Source organism: Schistocerca piceifrons, chromosome X (assembly GCF_021461385.2).
Source record: "Schistocerca piceifrons isolate TAMUIC-IGC-003096 chromosome X, iqSchPice1.1, whole genome shotgun sequence".
NCBI classification, from domain to species: Eukaryota; Metazoa; Arthropoda; class Insecta; order Orthoptera; family Acrididae; genus Schistocerca; species Schistocerca piceifrons.
In genome coordinates, this window is record NC_060149.1 from 741889433 (window position 1) to 741911328 (window position 21896).

Here is a 21896-nt window from a genome sequence, read left to right on the forward strand (position 1 = left end):
TACGCACTGTAACATGGTCAGATCCTCTTTGGCATGCTGGACAGAATGTAATCAAGATGTTACTGCTCAAGCATGTCTCTTTCTTTGACAACAGACCTCCTGACATCTTCAAGTGTGTCAGAGATTACCTGCAAAATTGCATTGCAAGTTGAAACTTGTCCAAAGCATGTTCAATTGTCTTCATGTGCTACAGGTCTTTCCAATTCATTCCACTGAAGGTGTTAACAAGGTGGGTGTAGTTTGCTCATTCATTACACTGGCAAAATGCTGACTGTAGAAATGGACTCTGCTGAACCATTGGGACGCACTCCTGAGATGTGCATTGGGCACCTGGTTACCTCAAAACTCTTCTGCATTGATCATCAGACAAATCCTCCAGTCAGCGGTGAACAGAACCCAATGACATTGATTCATGTTCCATTAGGAGTTTTCCCTTATCCACATTTTTTTGCACACCATTACGCTATATGGTATGTACAGCTGTTGTAATGGAGGAAAAATTCATTGTGTGGGGACTGTTGTGAACTTTCTGAGGCAACACGGTCCTCCAGGTGCCCTCAGAAGGAAGTATGTAGTTTCATTGAACTCTCCTTGGGGTACCAAAGAACTGCAATTTGTTGGTAGTGGTTACCAAGTGGTATTACTGATCATTGGCAACAACCACGAGGCAGATATTCTATGATTAGTGTCTCATAACAGTTTAATGTTCAAGTAGCATTGCTGTGGTATATAACTTTCTTGCCATTAAGTGGCATATGTATACAAGCTGCACTGTCCAGTTCACAACTGCACACACAGTGCTGCCTGCAAGACTGCACTGAGACTGGAGGTATACTTTTACCTCTGTTACTGTGGTGAACAGATTATTGAAAATGAGGTATCCAATTAAAAAACTACGCAGGCCATAAGAGGAGTGCAAATCTTTCTTGGGTATTTTATGTACCTGCTTATGAAATTAATTGTAAATAATCCATTGCAATTTGAGTAATGTACATTACTACAACACTAGAAGAAAAAATTTTTTTTCATTATTAAAGCTATAAATGGTTCATAAATGAGCTGAACATGTAACAATAAAAATACCACTTGTGCTACACTGCTCAAGGATGCCAGCCACAACACGCACAATGGCTATAATGTGCGAGTTGCGGAAAGCTATGCTCACATGGTCTGTAGCAGTCACACAGGATTTTCAAGTATAGCCCCAGACCACCAGGAGGCGCACCGAAAGCTATGGATCACCAGGTACCTTGTAAGGCAACAGCAAGAAGCCACTGGCTGCATCCCAAGACCACACCTACATATGGTCACAAGTTACTTGATGGCAGCATATCTCTTGCTGGAGAATAAGGAAACCCCAGGAACACTGTGGACAGTTCCTGTGACCAAGATCTAGCCGATTCATGCACTGACTGCTCACAGTCCCTCAATTAAGCTCTCGTCAACGTGCCATCAGTGAAGACAGTGTAATGTTGAGAATCAGGCTTCTCCTTTGGAAAACAGTTCGTCGTGTGTTGGTCATTTCAGGGTTTGTTCTGGCTCCAGGGACTTAGTTGGAGCCAATTCCACAAAATTGTATTTTGGTTGGAACTGCAGAAGAGGTGGAGTTAATTACTTTGTAACTATAAATTGTGACCAACAGGTTTTGAGAAGGAAAATAAAGAAGCTATTATACTACTACTGGGGCTCTCTCTCAGTCAGAAATAATAAACAGGTTTTGCAACTGGCCCAGTAACATAAAATGTCAGAGGTAACAAAACAAATTTAAAATCTAAACTGGAACTCTCGTTTTATAGATGATTATTTCATTAATACTGTTATTATTTGTAGTATGATAGACATAGATACTTACTTTGAAGGTAAATTTGTGTCTCATTTGTAACTTGAGTAGTGATAAATGTTCAAGCTTATTAAAAATAACCCACTTTGCTACTTAAGAAACTGTAAATGGCCAGCATGTTGATATACACAGATGCAAATCATGTGAAGCAAATCATGTATACACAAATTAACTCATTCCACTTCACTTAAATAGAAACTGTGCATGTTATCTATGTAACAAATGAACATAACTTAAAATTGTTTAAGATACGCAGGCTTCAACAGCTGGCATCAGTCTCACTAAAGTCCTTGTGGTGTGCTGTTGCATCATCTTGTATAATTCTTATAATACTTTTTAAACTAGCATCGGGCCGACTTGCAGCAGTCTTTCTCAAGATAAAGATTAATTAACTGGGAAGTGGGTGCTTTAATATACAGCTCTTTTAACAGTGCCACAAGACCAACCACTGATGTCATGCTGTGGCCGAGCGGTTCTAGGCACTTCAGTGTGGAACCATGCTGCTGCTACGGTTGCAGGTTCGAATCCTGCCTTGAGCATGGATGTGTGTGATGTCCTTAGGTTATTTAGGTTTAAGTAGTTCTACGTGTAGAGGACTGATGACCTCAGATGTTAAGTCTCATAGAGCTTAGAGCCATTTGAACTGCTGTCATATTTACTGGATTTTATTGGCCCTAATGTAACATTAGTGGGTGTTAAAAGAGAGGCGTGGGGGGTGAGGAACACCTATAGCAAACTATTTTCATGTTGCCGACAACTGGTATCCTGCTACAAATTGGCAACAAGCTTCTGAGGGCTGTGTTTTTCTGCTGTTACTTGGGGAGAAACAATGTCAGTTGTGCATTTGTTGTTTGTTTAGCCAATCAAGGTAGTGTCCAGTGAGTCCACCTCACTGCTGCTTTTAATTTTTCAGTATGTATCACGGCTGCAAAATCAGATCTGCAGATGAGTTACCCTCCTAAAATTTCAACTCATTACAAGATTTCAGAAGAGGAGGTGGTTTGAGGCAGTGAAATGAACAGTGTCAGGAGTGAGTTTCTGCTACATACCCTGGTGTCCAGTCTCTTAAGGCAATTTAATGAGTTTTTTTATTGTAGCCACATTCCAGTCTTTTCTACTTCTTCATTCAAATTGGGCTCTGACTTATGATATCATACCTGATGAAACAGCCATAGCATAGACTAAACATGGTCTAAAAGAGATGTCTCTTTTTCAAATGATAATGTCATTCAGTTTTATACTTGTTGGTACTGTGTCAGATTTACTCCTGTTTGTCCTGGTGTTTACTTTTATTGGCAATAGAATTTAAAAATTATTTACACTCTACACCATCATAAACACTTTTAACAGTTAATAATTCTTCTCCAACTGTAACATGTTACTTTATTATCAGCAATTATACCTGTAAAATGTTTTGCCTGTGTTCAGGAGATGAGAATTGTCACATAAAAGTGTTTCTTCTGATGGTGTCTAAGCAGCTGACTATTACTTTACAACTGCTGATGCAAAATATTACTTCAATTACTTCTCCAACAGGCCACTGCATTCTTTAACTATTCACATAAGTCATATTTTAAAAGCAAATAATTAGATGTACCTGTAGCAACTGTAAGGACATCTTTACACAGTGAGAGCCACTGTGACAAATTTTCTGCTGCCATTACTTGCAGCATGCTTGTCAATGAGTCATGGATATCTTTGATAAGATGACCATCAGTCTCTGCATCCAACATGGAGAACAGCACACCTGGTAAGCCACTCTCTGTTATCACCAATCCTAAAGAAATAAAATGCACAGAATATTTACATTTACATGCTTTATTAAAATGAGAACAGTACTGTTTGTGTGTTTTATTCACAATGAACTATCGAGTAGTCAATAACAGAAGCACAACCAAGGCAAAGTACAGAACCTGTAGTAGGTGCACACTACAAAAACTACTCAAGATTACTGATAAAAGTTATTAAAAAACCAAGGAACATGCACATTATGTCACAAATCAGTAACTCCAACAACAGACTGAAGGCTATATGGAAACAAGAGACTGAACAACAAGCCACAAAACAGGATAACATCATTATTGAATTAAATAGAAGGGCTATAAACAATGAGTCTCAGGTTGCAAATATGTTTGATAAAAAGTTCTGAAATATAGTAGGAAATATAGGGACAGAAAGTTCAAGAGAAAAATCACAGAGATATGTTGAAAAAGCAACTCTCATAAAATTCAATTACATGAATTTATCACAAACTTCTCTTCCTGAAATTAAGGAAATTTACATTTTTCCATTATACATATAAAACATTCTCGGTATTCTTGCCACGTCAGTTCTGGATAAAATCTCGAGCTTTCGATGATTACCTCCATCGTCATCATCAGGAGCCGACTGTCTTCACTGCTGCTGCGGTAGCCTCTATATAGCCTGAAGAAGGCTTCTGATTGGCCGGCTTATGATTGGTTAGCGATTATGTACTGTTGTCGCAGACGGTGTCACTGTGTGCGCTGGTGGCGCCACCGCTTCCGTTTCAACGTAAACCTTGGAAGGAACATCTCTGCTGCTTCTCTGCATCAAGCACTCATTTCCATGCACAGCTCAGATGGTATCCACTATCGTGGTTAAAGTTATTTTGGCTCATTCTTATTTCAACAGCCTCCTTAATAACAGAATCCCAGAACGTCGAGGCATGGGACAGAATTTTAGTTTCATCGAACAATATTTTATGTTTGTTTGTGAGGCTGCGCTCCGCAATTACCAATTTCTCCAGTTCTCTATTTTTAATATGGTGTTGGTGTTCTGCACAGCGGTCGGAAGAGGTACGAATCGTCTAACTTATAGAATTGCTTCCACACTCACAGGGTATATTATGGTGCACACGATATAAAGGCACGTTCTCCAAAAGAAGGAAATGTGAAAATGCTGCACACTCACAGGATGAAACACCGATTGCGGTTCTTCCTTTTTGTGGCGCGACTTCCAGCAAAATAGGAAGATACCTGCATAGACGAGGTATAAGACTGATTTTTTGTCCTCTTAAGAAAATTATGAGATGATATGCCCTGTTAAGGACAATCACGGCCTCAGGGTCTCTGGAGTTTATAATATACCCTGTGAGTGTGGAAGCAATTATATAGGTCAGACGATTCGTACCATTTCCAACCGCTGTGTGGAACACCAACGCCATATTAAAAATAGAGAATTGGAGAAATCGGCAATTGCGGAGCACAGCCTCACGAACAAACATAAAATATTGTTCGATGAAACTAAAATTCTGTCCCATGCCTCCACGTACTGGGATTCTGTTATTAAGGAGGCTGTTGAAATACGGATGGGCCAAAATAACTTTAACCGCGATAGCGGATACCATCCAAGCTGTGCATGGAAATGAGCGCTTGATGCAGAGAAGCAGCAGAGATGTTCCTTCCAAGGTTTACGTTGAAACGGAAGCAGTGGTGCCACCGGCGCACACAGTGACACCGTCTGCGACAGCAGTACGTAATTGCTAACCAATCATAAGCTGACCAATCAGAAGCCGTCTTTCGGCTATATAGAGGCTACCACAGCAGCAGTGAAGACAGTCAGCTCCTGACGATGACGATGGAGGTAATCGCCGAAAACTCGAGATTTTATCCAGAACTGATGCGGAAAGAATACCGAGAATTATTTTATATATAAGTGCCGTCACGAAAAACTTCGTTCTGTTTTTGATGATGTTTCCAATAGATTACTAAAGGTTTGTTTCCACATAATAAGCCCAGTCTCATCTGAAATATGTGATGCATCATTAACTCAAGGTACCTTTCCAGAGAGACTGAAATATGCCATTATCAAACCCAGCTTCAGGAAAGGTGATACGAGAAATGTCAATAACTACCCCTTGTTTCACTGCTGACATCATTTTCAAAATTTTTTGAGAACTGATGTATTCTAGAACAGCATCTCACCTTAGCAACAATGATATCTTCAGCAAATCACAGTTTAGGTTTTAGAATGGTTGCTCTGCTGAGAATGTCATTGACATGTTCATTCACCAGATTTTACAGGCATTAAATAATAAAATAGCATCAGTCGGTATTTTCTGCAACTGATCTAAGGCATTTGACTGTGTGAATAACAGTATTATCCTCAATAAGTGGAAGCTTTATGGGCTTCATGCTAGAGCCAAACAATGGATAATGTGATAGCTAACCAAAAGAATGCAAAAAGTTGTACTTAGTAACTCAAGCAACGTAATCAGGGCAAATTATTCTGACTGGAGAGAAATAATGTTTGGGGTTCTTCAAGTCTCAATCTTAGGCCTGCTGCTGTTCCTTATACATGTAAACAATCTTCCATGTAATATACAACAGGCAGATATGACAAAAGTATTGTAATCAATCCAAGCATACATATAGCAACAGAAGAAATAGTAAACAATATTCTTAAAAGTATCATTCATTTGTTTTCTGCAAATGGCCTCACTCTCAGTTTTAGAAAGAAGCAACATATTCAGTTTCTCACACCTACAGGAACTACACCAATGATACATTTAACACAGGGCGAGGAAATAATAAATAAGGTTGAAACTTCTATATTCTTAAGTGTCCATTCTGGTATCCCGGGAGAGTGAGTCTGAAAGTTCACTGGAAGGTATGGAACTCAACGACAGCCACTAGACAGTACTGCTAAATTTGCGGGCGTAGTGCAAATGCTGCTGTGAGAACACTCCACTTTGTCAGTCTGTCAGCACCTGTGGCTGCCCTTAAAAGCCAGTTGCACAGCAGCTCGGCAGTCAATCGTGATTTCTCTGCACTACTGTATTGATCTCACTACACATCATTGTCTTTGTTATGAATTCGCTACATCTTTGGTTTTTTTCTCTTCAATTACTCACTGGGCCTGTTAATCTTCTACACTATCTCTGTTAGTTGTCTTCCTCTTGTTGTTATTCATCTGTTTACTCTGTGGCAGCTCACTGTGAGACCCTCAGCCGGTCAGCCTGTTTCTACTGGTTCTCGAGCAATTCCCGGTCTAGTCCAATTTCATTACTAAAACTGGCAATATACTAAATGGTTAGTGGCATCCCATGGATATAAGGCTCATGCTCCTTGTGGAACAGCAACAGCAACAACTTCTCCTGCAACATCAGTTCAACAGCAGATTCGAAAACAGCAACAGCACCACTGGCAACAGAAGGAGTTGCTCCGGCAGCAAATTCAGTTTTCAAAGGATCAGCTACATGTTCAGGGTATCCAACCCCTCCAGGCTATGGTCACTTCCCAGCCAGAGAGCCATCCACCTGTATTTTTGCCATTAAGCAAAGCCAAAGAGGGTTGGGACATGTATTTTCAGTGGTTGAAACAGCACCTCTCCTCGTAGGTTTCCAATGATGCTCTCCAACTGTCACTCTTCCTTTCTTGGGCTTCCCGGCAACATTTTTCTTTCTAAAGAAGTTGACTCCAATCTCAAATCTTGTAGTGCTAATGTTTGAGGAGATGTGTTTGTTGCTGTTGAATTATTATTCACAACAATTAAATGTGGTTACATCATGCCTCTAGTTTCATCAGCACCATAAGCAACCTCGTCAGTAACGCCACTTGTGGGTGACAGATTTGGGAGGGCTGAGTTGACATTAGGATTTCACTTGCAAAACCTAATATGCAAATTCTTTGTTCCTTTATGCAGCAGTCCAATTAGTTCCTGATCTGGAAGGATGCATTGCTGCAATCAAATTCAACAACCCTTCCTTGGACAAAAAACTTGAAAATTGCTCACTCTTTTGACATTGCACAGTCAATGAATGTCTCATGGCTTGCCCACACGTATCAGTGGTCCAGTCACCACCTAGGGGCAGACTCTTAAGTGTTTTTCCCGACAGCAGCATCATAATTCATCGATTTTGGACATGTCAATGGCCTCCAAACAGCCAGTCGCACCCCATCAGCACAAATGATGGGGTCTCTTGTCATGTCCTGACTGTTTCACATCAAACTTACATATGGAATGTCAGGATCACTGAATGCATTGCACCCGTTATGGAAAAGCTGGGCCTCTCCTAATGTCTGTCATAAACCATCAGGATGGTTGGATCCTACTCCTCGCAGGCATTGAAGGACGCTGCATGAACTTAAGGCACTTGTTCCCTATGGCAATCCTTCTGCTACTACGCTGTCTATCATTTTCATGACTGCGTACCATTTTCAGGTGGGCAAAGGAGCCATTTGCAGAAAACAAATGAATGATACTTTTAAGAATATTGTTTACTATTTCTTCTGTTGCTATATGTATGCTTGGATTGATTACAATACTTTTGTCATATCTGCCTGTTGTATATTACATGGAAGATTGTTTACATGTATAAGGAACAGCAGCAGGCCTAAGATTGAGACTTGGGGAACCCCAAACATTATTTCTCTCCAGTCAGAATAATTTCCTTAATAAATCTCCAAATGTATGCTCATCTTGGTTCTCCTGATTTTGCCCCACCCTCTTGAACATTTATCGCTTATTATAACTGTTTGATTCCTCTCTGTGATCAATTCATAGTGACTGCTGACTACAAAAAGTTCACATGACTGATAAACCTGTGCTCAAGTCAATTGGCCGGCAACATTTTTGGTCTGGATGACTTCTCATTCTTTGAATTTTCCATCACTGTGAAGTTGAGGTTGTTTGTGACACCTCTGTGGTACTTTTCTTTGAACTTGTATTTGAACCTGGTTTGAGATGTGTCACAGACTTCCAGGCGCGTATCTCATTGCATCCAGACACAGTGCCCCACTTCTGTCAAGCACAGCTCATTCCCGTCGCCCTATGGTTGGCCGTTACACAGGAACTCTATCACCTCCATGACACTGGGCTGGCAGAACCTGTTGAAACCAGCACTCGAGCCAAACATCTGGTATAGGTCAAGAAACTCAATGCATCCCTCCAGCTGTGCAGAGACTTTAAATCCACAGTCAGTACCCCGGCACAGGTGGAAATCTACCCCATGCCATATCCAGGTGACCCCCTCACAAGGATTGTTGGAGATGATATTTTTACTAGATAGACTTTCCTGATGCATATTTGCAAATTCCACTGGGTTAGAAATCATAGTGCATTATGGTCATCAACACTTCCTCTGGCTTATAAAAATCCAAACAATTATCCTTTGGGACCTCTTCTACTCTGGCAATCTTTAAGAGTTACCTAGAACAGTTTACAATGTCCATCCCTGCTTGTAATAATTACGTCAATGACTTAACTGCCACAGGTACTATCATCAGAACCATATGCATCTCTGCACCCTCCTTACTACATTGCATGAAGCAGGGCTCAAAGTGCTTCCTACACAAATGTCAGTTTCTTCAGAACCAAGTGGAATATGATGCACACTTTCTTAACAAAGAAGGGATCCAGCTCCCTGACTGCAATGTTTCTGCTACAGACTCTCCACCCTGCCCCTCTACCCCCTAAACTTACAGGAGCTGCAGGCTTTTTTTAGGAAAGCTGAATTATTATTCCAAGTTCCTCCCACAAGCAGTATGCATTATGCACCTGCTCAACCAGTTGTGGAAGGAGTGTGTTCAGTGCAGATGAACAGCTGCCTGTAAACATGCTTTCACATAGCTGAAGCATCTGCTGCCTTACACCCTTTCCTCCATCATGTCTCCCGGTTTTGGTTACTGTTGCTTCCCCTTATGGCATTAGCGCAGTGCTCGTACTTATGATTGATGACAGCACTGAGCAACCAATTGCTTATGCATCAAAGAAGCTGACACCCACTCAAAAGAACTACTTGCAGTTCAGAAAGAAAGCTTTGGTGATTATCTTTGGCATTAGGAAGTTCCATATTTACCTACTTGGGATCAAGTTTACCCTCATTACAGACCACAAACCACTGGTAGCACTCTTTGGGCCATGGTCGAGGCTTCTGGAGTGAATGGCACAATAGCTCCAATGTTGGGCACTTTTCCTCATCTCCTACAATTACACCATTAATTATATGGCACAACACACAAATGTGGATGCTCTCTCTCTCATCTGCCCTCAGAACCATACCAACAGGAAATCTCCTGTCTCCACATCAATGTGGGATGACAGCACCCAGTTTCTCATCATAGTTATTCTCATCACTGCTGACACATGTCATGACCCTGTCTTGTGGCACATCGCATGCTCCACGGGTAGCACACTTATTTTACCAAGTCCGCCGATCCAAATCTCCAGATCTGGGCTCACCTCTTCCACCATCTGTCAGGCATCTCTGGTGTTCTCTTGCTTGACACAGAAGTGGATAATCACCATGTCATCATCCTGCTTACCCTATGCCCTCATGTTTTGTAACTGTTCCATTGTGAGTATTGTAGTATGTCACAGATGAAAGCCCTCACAAGGCAACATGGCTATTGGCCAGGACTCAACAAAGATGTGGAGGCCATGGTGCACAGCTGCTCTACTTGTGCCTGGCACTAGGCTGCTCTGCAACAGTCTTTGATTCCCTAGCCTGCCCCTGTTACCCCAAGGACTGCATTCATTTGGACTTTGCTGGCCCCTTTTTGGGCTCTATGTGGCTCATTGTCATGGGTGCTTATTGTAACTAACCACATGTAGTCAGGATGGTGTCTACCATCACTGACACCGCACTTAATGCGCTCGTCCACATTCTAGCCATCGATGGGCTTCCCTGCATCATTGTGTCGGACAATGGGCCTCAAATCAGGTTGACAACTTTCAAACAGTTCTGCACCTCCAATGGCATCAGGCACCAGTTCTGTCTGCCATTTGACTTGTCCTCCAATGGTGAGCCAGAGCACATAGTGCAAACATTTAAACAACAAACGTTAAAAGCAGTGGACACTTCCACCACCACAGCTGCACTCACAATGTTTCTGAACACCTACAGGACCAACCCTGTCCACAACCATGGCCCAGCAGAGCTCCTCCGTGGGTTATAGCCATGTACTCTCTTTCATCACCTGGCCCAGCAGCCCACGGAACCCCAGATCCAGTAAGCCGGGTGCTTTCTGCTGGGCTCCACTGCTTGGGCATGCTCATACAGGACAAAACTCTTGTGGATGCTGACCATGGTGGTTGCCCTCCATGGGCAGTGCCTCATGATGGTTAACACTCTGGGGGGTCTGTCTGTCCATCTGCACCTACTGACTGCACCACCACTGCCAGTTCAATTGGACCTGGAACACCATCCCTTGGCACTCACTCAGATGGGTACAACCTGGGCCCCAGGGCACCAGCAGCAGTTTGCACGGATACAGGGATGGAACTGGAGATCTCGGTGCAACTTCTGTCCTCTTGGCCTTTGTCGCCCACACTATCCTTGTCCACTCTGAAATTTCTTCCCACCAGAAAGTGATCTGTGCCAGGACTCCACCTGCACCATCAGTTCACCTTCCCAAGCATCACTCTAGGAACTTTTGGCCCTATGCATCCATTATTTAAGACACATCATCAGCAAAATGCATGTCTTTCTGATCCAGTAAAAATGAAGTTTCCAGATACAGAGCAAGCTCTAGAGAAAAGGTTTAATTCAATATGAACAATTCATTACAAAAAAATATAACTTAATAAATAATTTTTAAATCAACAGACAAACTTGTTACTACTGCAGATGTTGTAGTAGACTCATATTACAAGCCTCTACTACCTAACAACAAAACCAATTTAAAATAGTCACTGCAACAGAATGAGTTACTGTTTACCTTCTACTACATTGGTCTCTCGATTCTCATTGGCCAAAGTCATTGCGTGTTCACACACTTCTTTTGCTTCTCGTTGTGCCAACTGGCGCAAGCAAGAAACTGCTGCTTTACGTAGGAGAAGGTGATTGCTTGACAAAGTCCTCTGTAAAATATTTCACAGGTATTATTGCACCATAAACAGAACAATTAGTGACAAAGACACATATATAAGAGGAAACATCATCAACAGAATAAAGGAAACACTCACACAGAGGGTAGGGACAAGAGATGAGAGATTAACATGCCGTGGTGCAAAGAGATGCAGCTGCTGGAGGCAAGATGTAGCTTCAGCCTGCACTAAGGGATCTTGATGATCTTGCATAATAGCACAGGCACAAAGAAATGATGACCGTGCCATGCATATTGATGTTGTGTTGCCTATAAAACAAAGGTTGTTCTAAGTTAGCAACTGAAATTACAACCCACATATACCGTAAAAATAAGATTATAAAGTTAATTATAGTAACATGTGTAACACCTACCCTGGAGTTCCGGTCCAACAGTTGTTATTAACGCTGATAAAACTTTCCCAATGCACTGGTGAACATCAACATAGGTTTGTGGTACATTAAGCAATAATTTTAGAGCAAGTGACAAAGTTGGTTCAACATATCCGCGGAACATTGGACCTCCAGAGTCAGCAATTAGGGCCAAAGCATGAAGTGACCAAACCTTGGAAAAAGAATTTTATTATTATGAACATGAAGAACTGTACAAACATATTATTACTGTTTATCATCTGCCTTGTCTCTTTCAGATTAAGTGTACAGTGGTAAACAGAAAATAAATCAACATGACAGACACACATGTTAGATATATGGGAAATATCTAGTAACTCAATACTTGTTTCTAGGTTATGTATAGTCAATAATTAATTAATTGAATCAAAAGAAGAAGAAAATACACCACAGACAAATGTCAGTCATTATTTAATAATATATATATTGGAATAGCCCTAAAAATAAATGTCTGATGATGAAGAACTTCTCTACAAACAATCAGTATTATTTCTGGAGTCAAGGGGAGGCCTCACACACATTTTCATGAACACTACTTTTTATGTTTTATTGCCAACTAACAAAGTTTTATAACTGACAGTTTATGACTGGTGCTGTACATACCTGAACAACAGGGGAGGTGGTATCTTGTGCCAATGCCAGTAAAATGCTGACACTGGTGTTCAGGTGTTGGTTTGAACCCATACCACCAACATACCGGTGCAGACATCCCAATGCCAGGGAATGGCCAGTTCGTGAAGCAACATCTCGTGCTGATTTCAGCCGGTCAAAACTTGTCTGTGCTAGTTCTGCAGTAAAGCGTGCATCAGCCACTACTTGCGCCATTCGCCCCAGTGATTCACCAGCTGCACACCTCAGCACTGGGTTACTGCTTGTCAGTGTGCCCTGCAAGCAACAGTAGATGCTCTAATTACATACACATATTTTAAGTAGCCAGGCAAAAAATCTTACCTTGTACCAGAGACACACTGTACACATTTATTTTTTATTTTGTTACAATCACCCCAAGTTTCAGTCACAAAACTGAATGAGATGTTGAGCAATATTTAATTAAATTAATTGTTGGCCACTGGTCACAATGTTTTTGAAAGTTGCCCCTTTGATTATCATAGTACAATAATTATCTGACTATTTTTCCATCTGTTCTACAGGATAGCTGACACTTATGGAAATGAACACACTCCCCTGAAATATCTGACACATTTAACTGTTGATAACCACAGATTGATCTCCCAGTAACAATCTAAAATCATCAAAAAAGACCTACAATGAATAGTGAAGATTAAATGCTACATAATAAATAATTTCAAAATCTTGCAGAGATTCAGCCCATCTCTGTTAAGTAAAAATATTAGCAGAAAATACTTATCACAAACATTTACAAATATTTTTGAATGTTTCTCACAATTATTAAACTTGTAGCTGATTTCTTAACTTCTTCTTGGCCAAGAGAAGTCTTTGTTTCATTAAGACCTTTGAGACCACTCAGCACTGCTGTGAAAACATTCATTTGTACTGCCTCCTGTCTCGATGATTTAGCATGACGGATACATTCAGCAAAGTGATCCAGCATCTGCAGTCGGTGTTTATTTGCCACTCTTGGAAAAATTTGCCCAAACAAGACAACTGAAGCATCTATTACTGCAACTCCAAGGGGTAATGGGCCAGGTACGAGTTCACCCTGTGGACAAAAAATATCATTCAGTATGCGGATAGGCTTGAAAGAAAATAAATCACTAAAGGATACAATAGCTTTCTGAATGCAGAGTTATTCCAAATTGTTGTGAGCCACAGCTGTTTAAGAGCTATGTATGAAAGTGTAAACAGCACTGCGAACTCAAGCTTTATATCTGTAAATCAGTGTAATTATTGAAAACAAAACTTTTAATAATCTGAATAATGGTTCTGTGACAGTCTAGCTTACCTAAAATCAAATTATCACAAGTTATGCCTAATTAATGTGCCTGTTGAACACAACTGTGTAGAAATCATCAGAGGCGCTTATTGGAATGGGACAGGAAGTTGCCTTAATAACTTGTGTAACTGGAAGTACACTCTTTACAGTGGTTTTAAAGACTATAGACATAGATGTAGAATGAAGTCACAGGAAACCAGTACATTTACAATACAGAAGGTCACCAAGTTGAAGTCACATGCAGTAAAAGGAATATACTGAGCACAGTCAAAGAAACATATCTGTCAAGCTATATACTATCTTCTCTAATTCTATGGGTATGTTAAAACTACAAATGTTTTAAGCAAATATGTCACAAAAAATATCCTTTTCAAGAACTGTCACAAAACTGGGCAGCTGATAATGCCAACTCTCTTTATTATCTACTTGTCAACTATTTTATACCTGGTGGACGGTCACTTTCTGACAAGAATAAAAATTACATATTATTTAGAGGGGAGACTTTCTGACCCAAACAAGGTTAATTCCAAAACCAAAATGGCAATAACATCTATTATGAAGCTCCAGTATACAATTAAGGAAGGTCACTGTACATAATGAATGGATTCCACTTGAAAACACTGGAATCTGTCACAAGCTTCAAATAACTTGAAGGCAGATACCACACTCCGATTTACTGGGAGAATCCCCAGGAAGTGTGATTATGCACCAAAGAGGTCACTTACATAAACCATGTTCAATCAATTCTTAGGTATTGTTCTTCAGACTGGGACCATTACCATATAGCAGTAATGGAAGAGAACGCTCAAGAAGCTGCAATGTAGGCATTGCAAGAAACATGATTCTCACAAAATTTCACATGAAAATGGGTCAAAAAACATGTTACATAATCTCATGTAATGACCACAATGCTATCATATAAGAAATTAGAGCTCATACAGAAGGTTAGCGACAATCTAATTTTCTGTGTACCCTCCTTTAATGGAATAGGAAGAAGGGGAATGATATTAGTCTTCAATGTACTCTCTATGATGGCTCATGCAATATGATGTAGATGGAGTTAAATATGCAGCCTCAAACTCAATCTAAAGGAGTGTAACTTCATTACAAACAGTTGTGGAACACACACCCTTGACTACTTAACCTGTGGGACAACCATTCACAGCAGGAAATGTGTTCCTCTGAAAACAGACATATTGAACTGGAAAACTACTATCCTCATATTTACTTGCAGCCACCGAGGTAGAACATGTGCATCATGGATCAGGCTGACCAGCCAACTAAATATGAATTCCTAGGAAAATATCATACTTGTTCAGAAATGACAGCATAATAATAATGATTGTGTTATAGTATTGAAAACAGGATGTAAGATGAACATCAACAAAAGCAAAATAAGGATAATTCAATGTAGTTGAATTAAATTAGGTGATACTGAGGGAATCAGATTAGGAAATGAGACACTTACAGCAGTAGATGTGTTTTGCTATTTGGGAAGCAAAATAACTGATGATGATCAAAGTAGTGAGGATATAAAATGTAGACTGGCAATGGCAAGAAAAGCTTTTTTGAAGAAGAGAAATTTGTTAAAATGAAGTCTAGATTTAAGTGTCAAGAAGTCCTTTCTGAAAGTAGGAGGGCCATTATTTTTTCCAACCTCCTATCACTTAGAAAAGAAGGTACGCGAACGGCAGAAAGTGGACATGCGCTGTAGGCTACTGCGTAACTCTTGCACTACACACTCCGTCATTGCTGACCTCAAGGCATCAGTCTGCGTGGCACTACAGCCACATAAACATGGCTGCGGTCAATTGTTGTTCCCGCCAAGTGTGAATCATGAAGTGTAATTTGGTTTCTGCAAGCAGAAGCGAATAGTGCAGCAGAAATATATCGGAGAATGAGCTGAGTGCATAGTGATCAACTTTATGACTGATGGTGTTGTGCGTGAATGGTGCCGAAAGTTTAAAGATAGCTGGAATGACATGCATGATGAAGGGGGCCAAGGACGCAAGTCTGTCGTTACAGCCGACCTTGTTGAACGAGAGTTGACAGAATGGTTAGAGAAAATCATACGTTCACCATAACTGCTTTGTCTATGGAAATTCTGGAAGTTTCAAGATCTGTCGGCACTATCTGTTATAACCTTTAATCACTAATAAATTGCGTGGATATACAAACGTAGAAACAATAGCTGGTTACATGCTACCAATTCCGTATCGGTCATTCGACTGCCGTGCCGTGACATGCGGCCGGCGCCGTTCGTAGCTAGGTGGCGCCCCCACGCTCAGCCGAGTTGCGGAGCACCTCTATCACCGTTTGCGCGTACTGACGTGGCGGCACTGTTAAATGTCATGGCACTGTTACAACACTTTTCCCCCCTTGAAAAAAAACACTCACTTCCTGGGAGACACGGACAGCGCAGAGACATCCATGGCCTCTTGGGAGGCCCCGAGAAGATCCCGCGGAGAAACACGAGAGTACGGTCGAAAATGTCCAGGACGGAAGCCCGTGCGTGGAAAGTGCCTCCTGGACAAGATGATGGGTGAAAACTCCAGAGCAGCATCCATAGGTGTCGTGGACCTGGGGGTGTGCTCCAGCAAGATGGGTCCTGGAGAAGGCGGCGTCGCGACTGGGGCCAGTTCCGGTGTACTCGGAAGCGGTAGCAACGTCGGCTGCAGCAACACGCATGGGAGATCGGCACCAGCAACAGGACTGGCTTCTTGGGCTGGTGGAGGCGAAGGAAGGGGCGGTGGCACCGGCGTGGCCACCACTCGTGGGTGCATCTAGTCGTAATGGCGAACAACCATGCCGTCGTCCGTACGTATTTCACAAAGCCGGCGGCCGCGAAGAGCCTTGACCACCCCTGGAATCCACTTAGGGCGAGATCCATACCTTCATGCCCACACGTCGGCGCCCACTGAGTATTTTCCCGCACGAGGGGACACAGTACAAGGCCTGACAGGGTGAAGCAGGTGCAGTAGAGTGCACGGTTGGCGGCCATGCAAGAGTTCAGCAGGGCTGCGATCACCCAGAGGCGTGAAGCGATTAGAACTCAGAAAATGCAACAGAGCGTCATCTGTGGAAAAATCACTAAGGAATTTTTTCATCTGGCTTTTGAAAGTGCGGACAAGGCGCTCGACCTCCCCATTCGATTGCGGATGGAAGGGCGGTGCTGTAACATGATGAATCCCGTGTCCAGTACAAAAATCACGGAAGGCCTGCGGAGAGAACTGAGGGCCATTGTCCATGACAATCGTGGATGGAAGACGTTCTAGCGCAAAGATTTTGGACAAAGCCAGCGTCGTTGCCACAGTGGTGGGCGACGGACATCGAACAACAAACGGAAACTTCGAGAAGGCGTCAATCAACAGCAGCCAATAAGTGCCGAGGAAGGGGCCGGCAAAGTCAGCATGCACCCGTTCCCATGGCTGCGCCGGGTCAGGCCACGGAGAGGGCATTGTACGGGGTGCAGCCAGTTGTTGAGCACACTGACCACACGCAGTGACCATGTGGGCGATGTCCGAATCAATACTGGGCCAATAAACGTGCCTGCGGGCCAGGGACTTAGTCCGAGAAATCCCCCAATGGCCTTCATGCAACAGTTTGAGAACATCTTTGCGAAGAGAGGCTGGCACCACGACCCATGTAGATGCGCCATCCGTGGCCAGAAGAACAACACCATCACGAACAGACAGACAAAGGCGCAAGGCATTGTAGTTGTGAAGGGGATCCAATGCCCGGCCCTTCGTCCTGTCCGGCCAACCCCGTTGAATAAAACCGATCACCTGATGCAGGACCGGGTTCCGCGCAGTAGCCGACGTGACCTGCGAATCTGTAAGCGGAAAACCCTCGACCGCACGACCTTCTGCCTCATCAATGTGGAAACAGAGTAGTTCATCTCGACTGAAAACCGGGTCGGGGCCCATCGGCAAACGCGACAACGCGTCAGCATTGGCGTGCTGGGTCGTGGGGCGATATTGAATCTCATAGTGAAAACGAGACAAGTATAAGGCCCAACGTTGCAGGCGGTGAGCTGCCTTATCCAGAAGCGACGCCGATGGGCTGAACAGAGAGACCAGTGGCTTGTGGTCGGTGATTAGGTGAAACTTAGAACCATACAAAAAAATGCTGAACTTCTTTAGAGCATAAATGATAGCGAGCGCCTCCTTTTCGATTTGAGAATAATGCCGTTGCACATCGTTGAGGGTCTTGGAAGCATAGGCGATGGGTTGTTCCGACCCATCCACATACCGATGGGCGAGAACAGCCCCTAGGCCATACTGGGACACGTCAGTCGCCAGAACCAAGTGCTGACCCGGACGGAATGTGGCAAGACAAGACGCTGACTGCAAATGAGCCTTCAGGCGGACAAAAGCCTGCTCACACTCGTCGGACCAACAGAAAGGAATGTTTTTGCGTAACAGCTGATTCAGAGGATGAGCTACTGCCACCGCGGATGGAATGAATTTGTGATAATAAGCAATCTTGCCTAGAAACGCCTGAAGTTCTTTTACCGTAGACGGCCGGGGTAGACCGGTAATGGCCGCAACATGCTGACGTAGAGGACGTATACCCTCACGGGACAAGTGGAAACCAAGATACACAATGGAGGGTTGGAAGAACTGTGACTTGTCCAGATTGTACTTCAACCCAGCCGAATGCAGAACCCAAAACAGTGAACGCAAATTGCGAAGGTGCTCCTCAGTGGAGGCCCCCGTGACAACAATGTCATCCAGATAGTTTATGCAGCCGGGAACGGAAGCCGTGAGCTGTTCCAAAAACCGCTGAAAAATTGCCGGCGCACTAGCGACGCCAAACAGTAACCGCTGGTACTGATACAACCCACAAGGAGTGTTGATGATGAGAAATTCCTTGGAAGACGCATCCAACGGCAACTGATGGTACGTCTCTGATAAGTCAAGTTTGGAAAAGAACTGGCCCCCAGCGAGCTTGGTAAATAACTCCTCAGGACGGGGAAGAGGATACGTGTCAATGAGGCTCTGAGCATTGACAGTGGCTTTCAAATCACCACACAATCGCAGACTCCCGTTTGGTTTAGAAACCACCACGATTGGCGATGCCCATTCGCTGGAGGTAACAGGAAGGAGAATTCCTGAAGCTGTTAACCTGTCTATCTCAGCCTTGACAGGTGCATGCAACGCCACCAGAATAGGGCGTGCCCAGAAAAACTTAGGGCGAGCTGTAGGTTTAAGAGTAATGTGGGCTTCAAAATCCTTGGCATGACCCAGACCAGCAGAGAACACGGACGAGAATTCAGAACACAATCCATCCAGCTGTTGATACGGAATATCCTCAGATATGAGGTGCACATCATCATCAATGGAGAACCCGAACAACTGGAAAGCATCATAACCAAACAGGTTTTCAGTGCCTGCATGATCCACCACATAAAACGTGAGGGGCCTAACAACAGACTTGTAGGCAGTGGAAGCATCAAACTGGCCAACGATAGGAATTTTCTGTTTATTATAAGTTCTCAGATTTCGCGTAACCAGAGACAAGGGAGGGGAGCCCAACTCCAAATACGTACGAGAATTAATGAGAGTTACTGCAGAGCCAGTGTCCACTTGCATGCGAATGTCTTTATCCAGAACACGAACAGTAACAAACAACTTATTTGTTTGAGAAAGCACACAGTTAACATCCATGTCCGATGCCTCATCCTCGTCAACAGGAACTTTAGGGGACTGACACACAGAAGCAATGTGGCCTTTTTCCCTACATGAATTACACGTGGCCCAACGTTTTGGACACGCGGCCCCGTCATGCTGTACGAAACAACGTGGACAAGAAGGAAGTGCGGAACGAAGCTGCTTCTGTGGTTGCTGTTTTCGCTGCGAGCGTGGCGGCCCAACGCGACGTTGTTGACGCGAGTGAACCGCCGCCACATCGTCGGTCCCCTGGGAAACAGGCAAATTGTCCGTGTCGAAAGTGGTCTGTATAGCGCCTACATCACACCACGCGTCTATTTGCGCACCAGCAGCGTGAGACACTTCAAAAGATTGAGCGATGCTTAGAACTTCCGACAACGAAGAGTTTGGCAGTTGTAAGGCACGTTGCCAAACTTCTTTATTAGGAGCAAGCCGTAGAATAGCATCCCTAACCTTTGAATCAGCATAAGAGTCATGATGAGTGTCCGTGACAAACTGACATTTCCTACTCAGACCGTGTAGTTCCGCCGCCCAAGCCCGGTAAGATTGATGGGGCTGTTTACAACACCGGTAGAACGCCACGCGGGCGGCAACGACGTGGGTGTTTTTTCAGTAATAGTTAGACAATAAGTCACACAATTCTTCGAAGGACAGAGAGGCAGGTTCCCACGGCGGGGCTAACTGAGATAGCAGCTGATAGATCCATGGGGAAATCCAAGATAGAAATAACGACTTACACATAGGAGTGTCGACAACGCTGAAAGCCAAGAAGTGTTGCCGCAAACGCTTCTCATAATCCTCCCAGTCTTCAGCGGCCTCGTCGTAAGGAGGGAACAGAGGCGGAGAAGAGGAAGACAGACGATGAGTAAGCGACGTTGACAACGCCTGAATAGCAGCTGTCAGCTGTGTTTGTTGTTCAATGAGCACTTGCATAAGCTGTTCCATGTCTGCCCCGACACGAACACACAAATCCACAACGCAGGAACAAAAATATCCGACCTCGTCGCCAAAAAGTGTTACAACTTTTAATCACTAATAAATTGCATGGATATACAAACGTAGAAACAATAGCTGGTTACATGCTACCAATTCTGTATCAGTGATTCGACTGCTGTGCCGTGACATGCGGCCGGCGCCGTTCATAGCTATGTGGCGCTCCCGCGCTCAGCCGAGTTGCGGAGCGCCTCTATCGCCGTTTGCGCGTACTGACGTGGCGGCACTGTTAAATGTAGTGGCACTGTCACAACACTATCGTTACTGAAAATTTAGGCTACAAAAATGTTTGCGCTCGTTGGGTTCCAAAAATGTTGTCGGACTACCACAAAAGTCACCGAATGGTGCCAGCTTTGAATTTCTTTGACTGTTATCATGATGAAGGAGAGAAATTTTTGAAATCAATTGTTATTGGAGATGAAACTTGGATGCAATATGACACACCGGAAACAAAATGACAATCACAACAATGGATGCATCCAAATTCACCAAACAAACGAAAAAAATTCAAACAAACATTCAACAACAGAAAGGTTGTGGCTACCATGTTTTGGGACCAAAAAGGTGTGCTGCTTAGAGGAATGCTGACTTCAGGAATTGTGTTGATCCATGACAACACTTGTCCACACACTGCTGGCACAACCCAACAGCTCCTTGAACAATTTCAAAGAGACATTTTTGATCATCCGTTGTACAGTCCTGACCTGGCACCCAGCGACCTTCACCTTTTCCCTGAACTGAAAATGTGGCTAGGAGGGCAGCACTTTAAAACTAACGAAGATCTTCAAAACAACATCAATGCTCATTTGACATCATTGGCGGGTACATTTTTTGAAGAGGGTATTGCAAAGCTTGTCCACAGGTATGATAAATGTCTCAATCTTTTAGGTGATTATGATGAAAAGTAACCATAAGTATACAAAACTTTTGGTAGTAAAACAATTGTTTTCTATGAACTTGTCTTTTACTTATAGCCTATTGGAGGTTGGTGGCGGGGGGAGGGGGGGGGGGGGTCATGTTTGTATTGATTGTAGCCATGTATGAAGTGAAACATGGACAATAAACAGTCCAGACAAGAAGAGCATAGAAGCTTTTGAAATGTGGTGCTACAGAAGAATGCTCAAGATTAGATGGCTAGAGCATGTAACTAATGAGGTACTGAATAGAATTGAGGAGAAGAGAAATTTGTAGCACAACCTGACTAGAAGAAGGGATTAGTTGGTAGGACACATTCTGAGG

The 21896-nt window shown here is 43.1% G+C and overlaps 1 protein-coding gene across 1 annotated transcript in view; it reads right to left on the reverse strand.

Moving 5' to 3' along the window:
- Positions 1-21896, reverse strand: part of LOC124721176 (HEAT repeat-containing protein 5B) — a 478541-nt gene that overhangs the window by 66738 nt on the left and 389907 nt on the right. Inside the window, exons 20-25 of the mRNA XM_047246010.1 lie at positions 13483-13758; positions 12681-12962; positions 12042-12231; positions 11768-11937; positions 11521-11662; positions 3438-3617 (exon numbers count right to left, since the gene is read on the reverse strand). Coding sequence (XP_047101966.1) covers positions 3438-3617; positions 11521-11662; positions 11768-11937; positions 12042-12231; positions 12681-12962; positions 13483-13758 — 1240 coding nt within the window. The remainder of the gene's footprint in view (positions 1-3437; positions 3618-11520; positions 11663-11767; positions 11938-12041; positions 12232-12680; positions 12963-13482; positions 13759-21896) is intronic.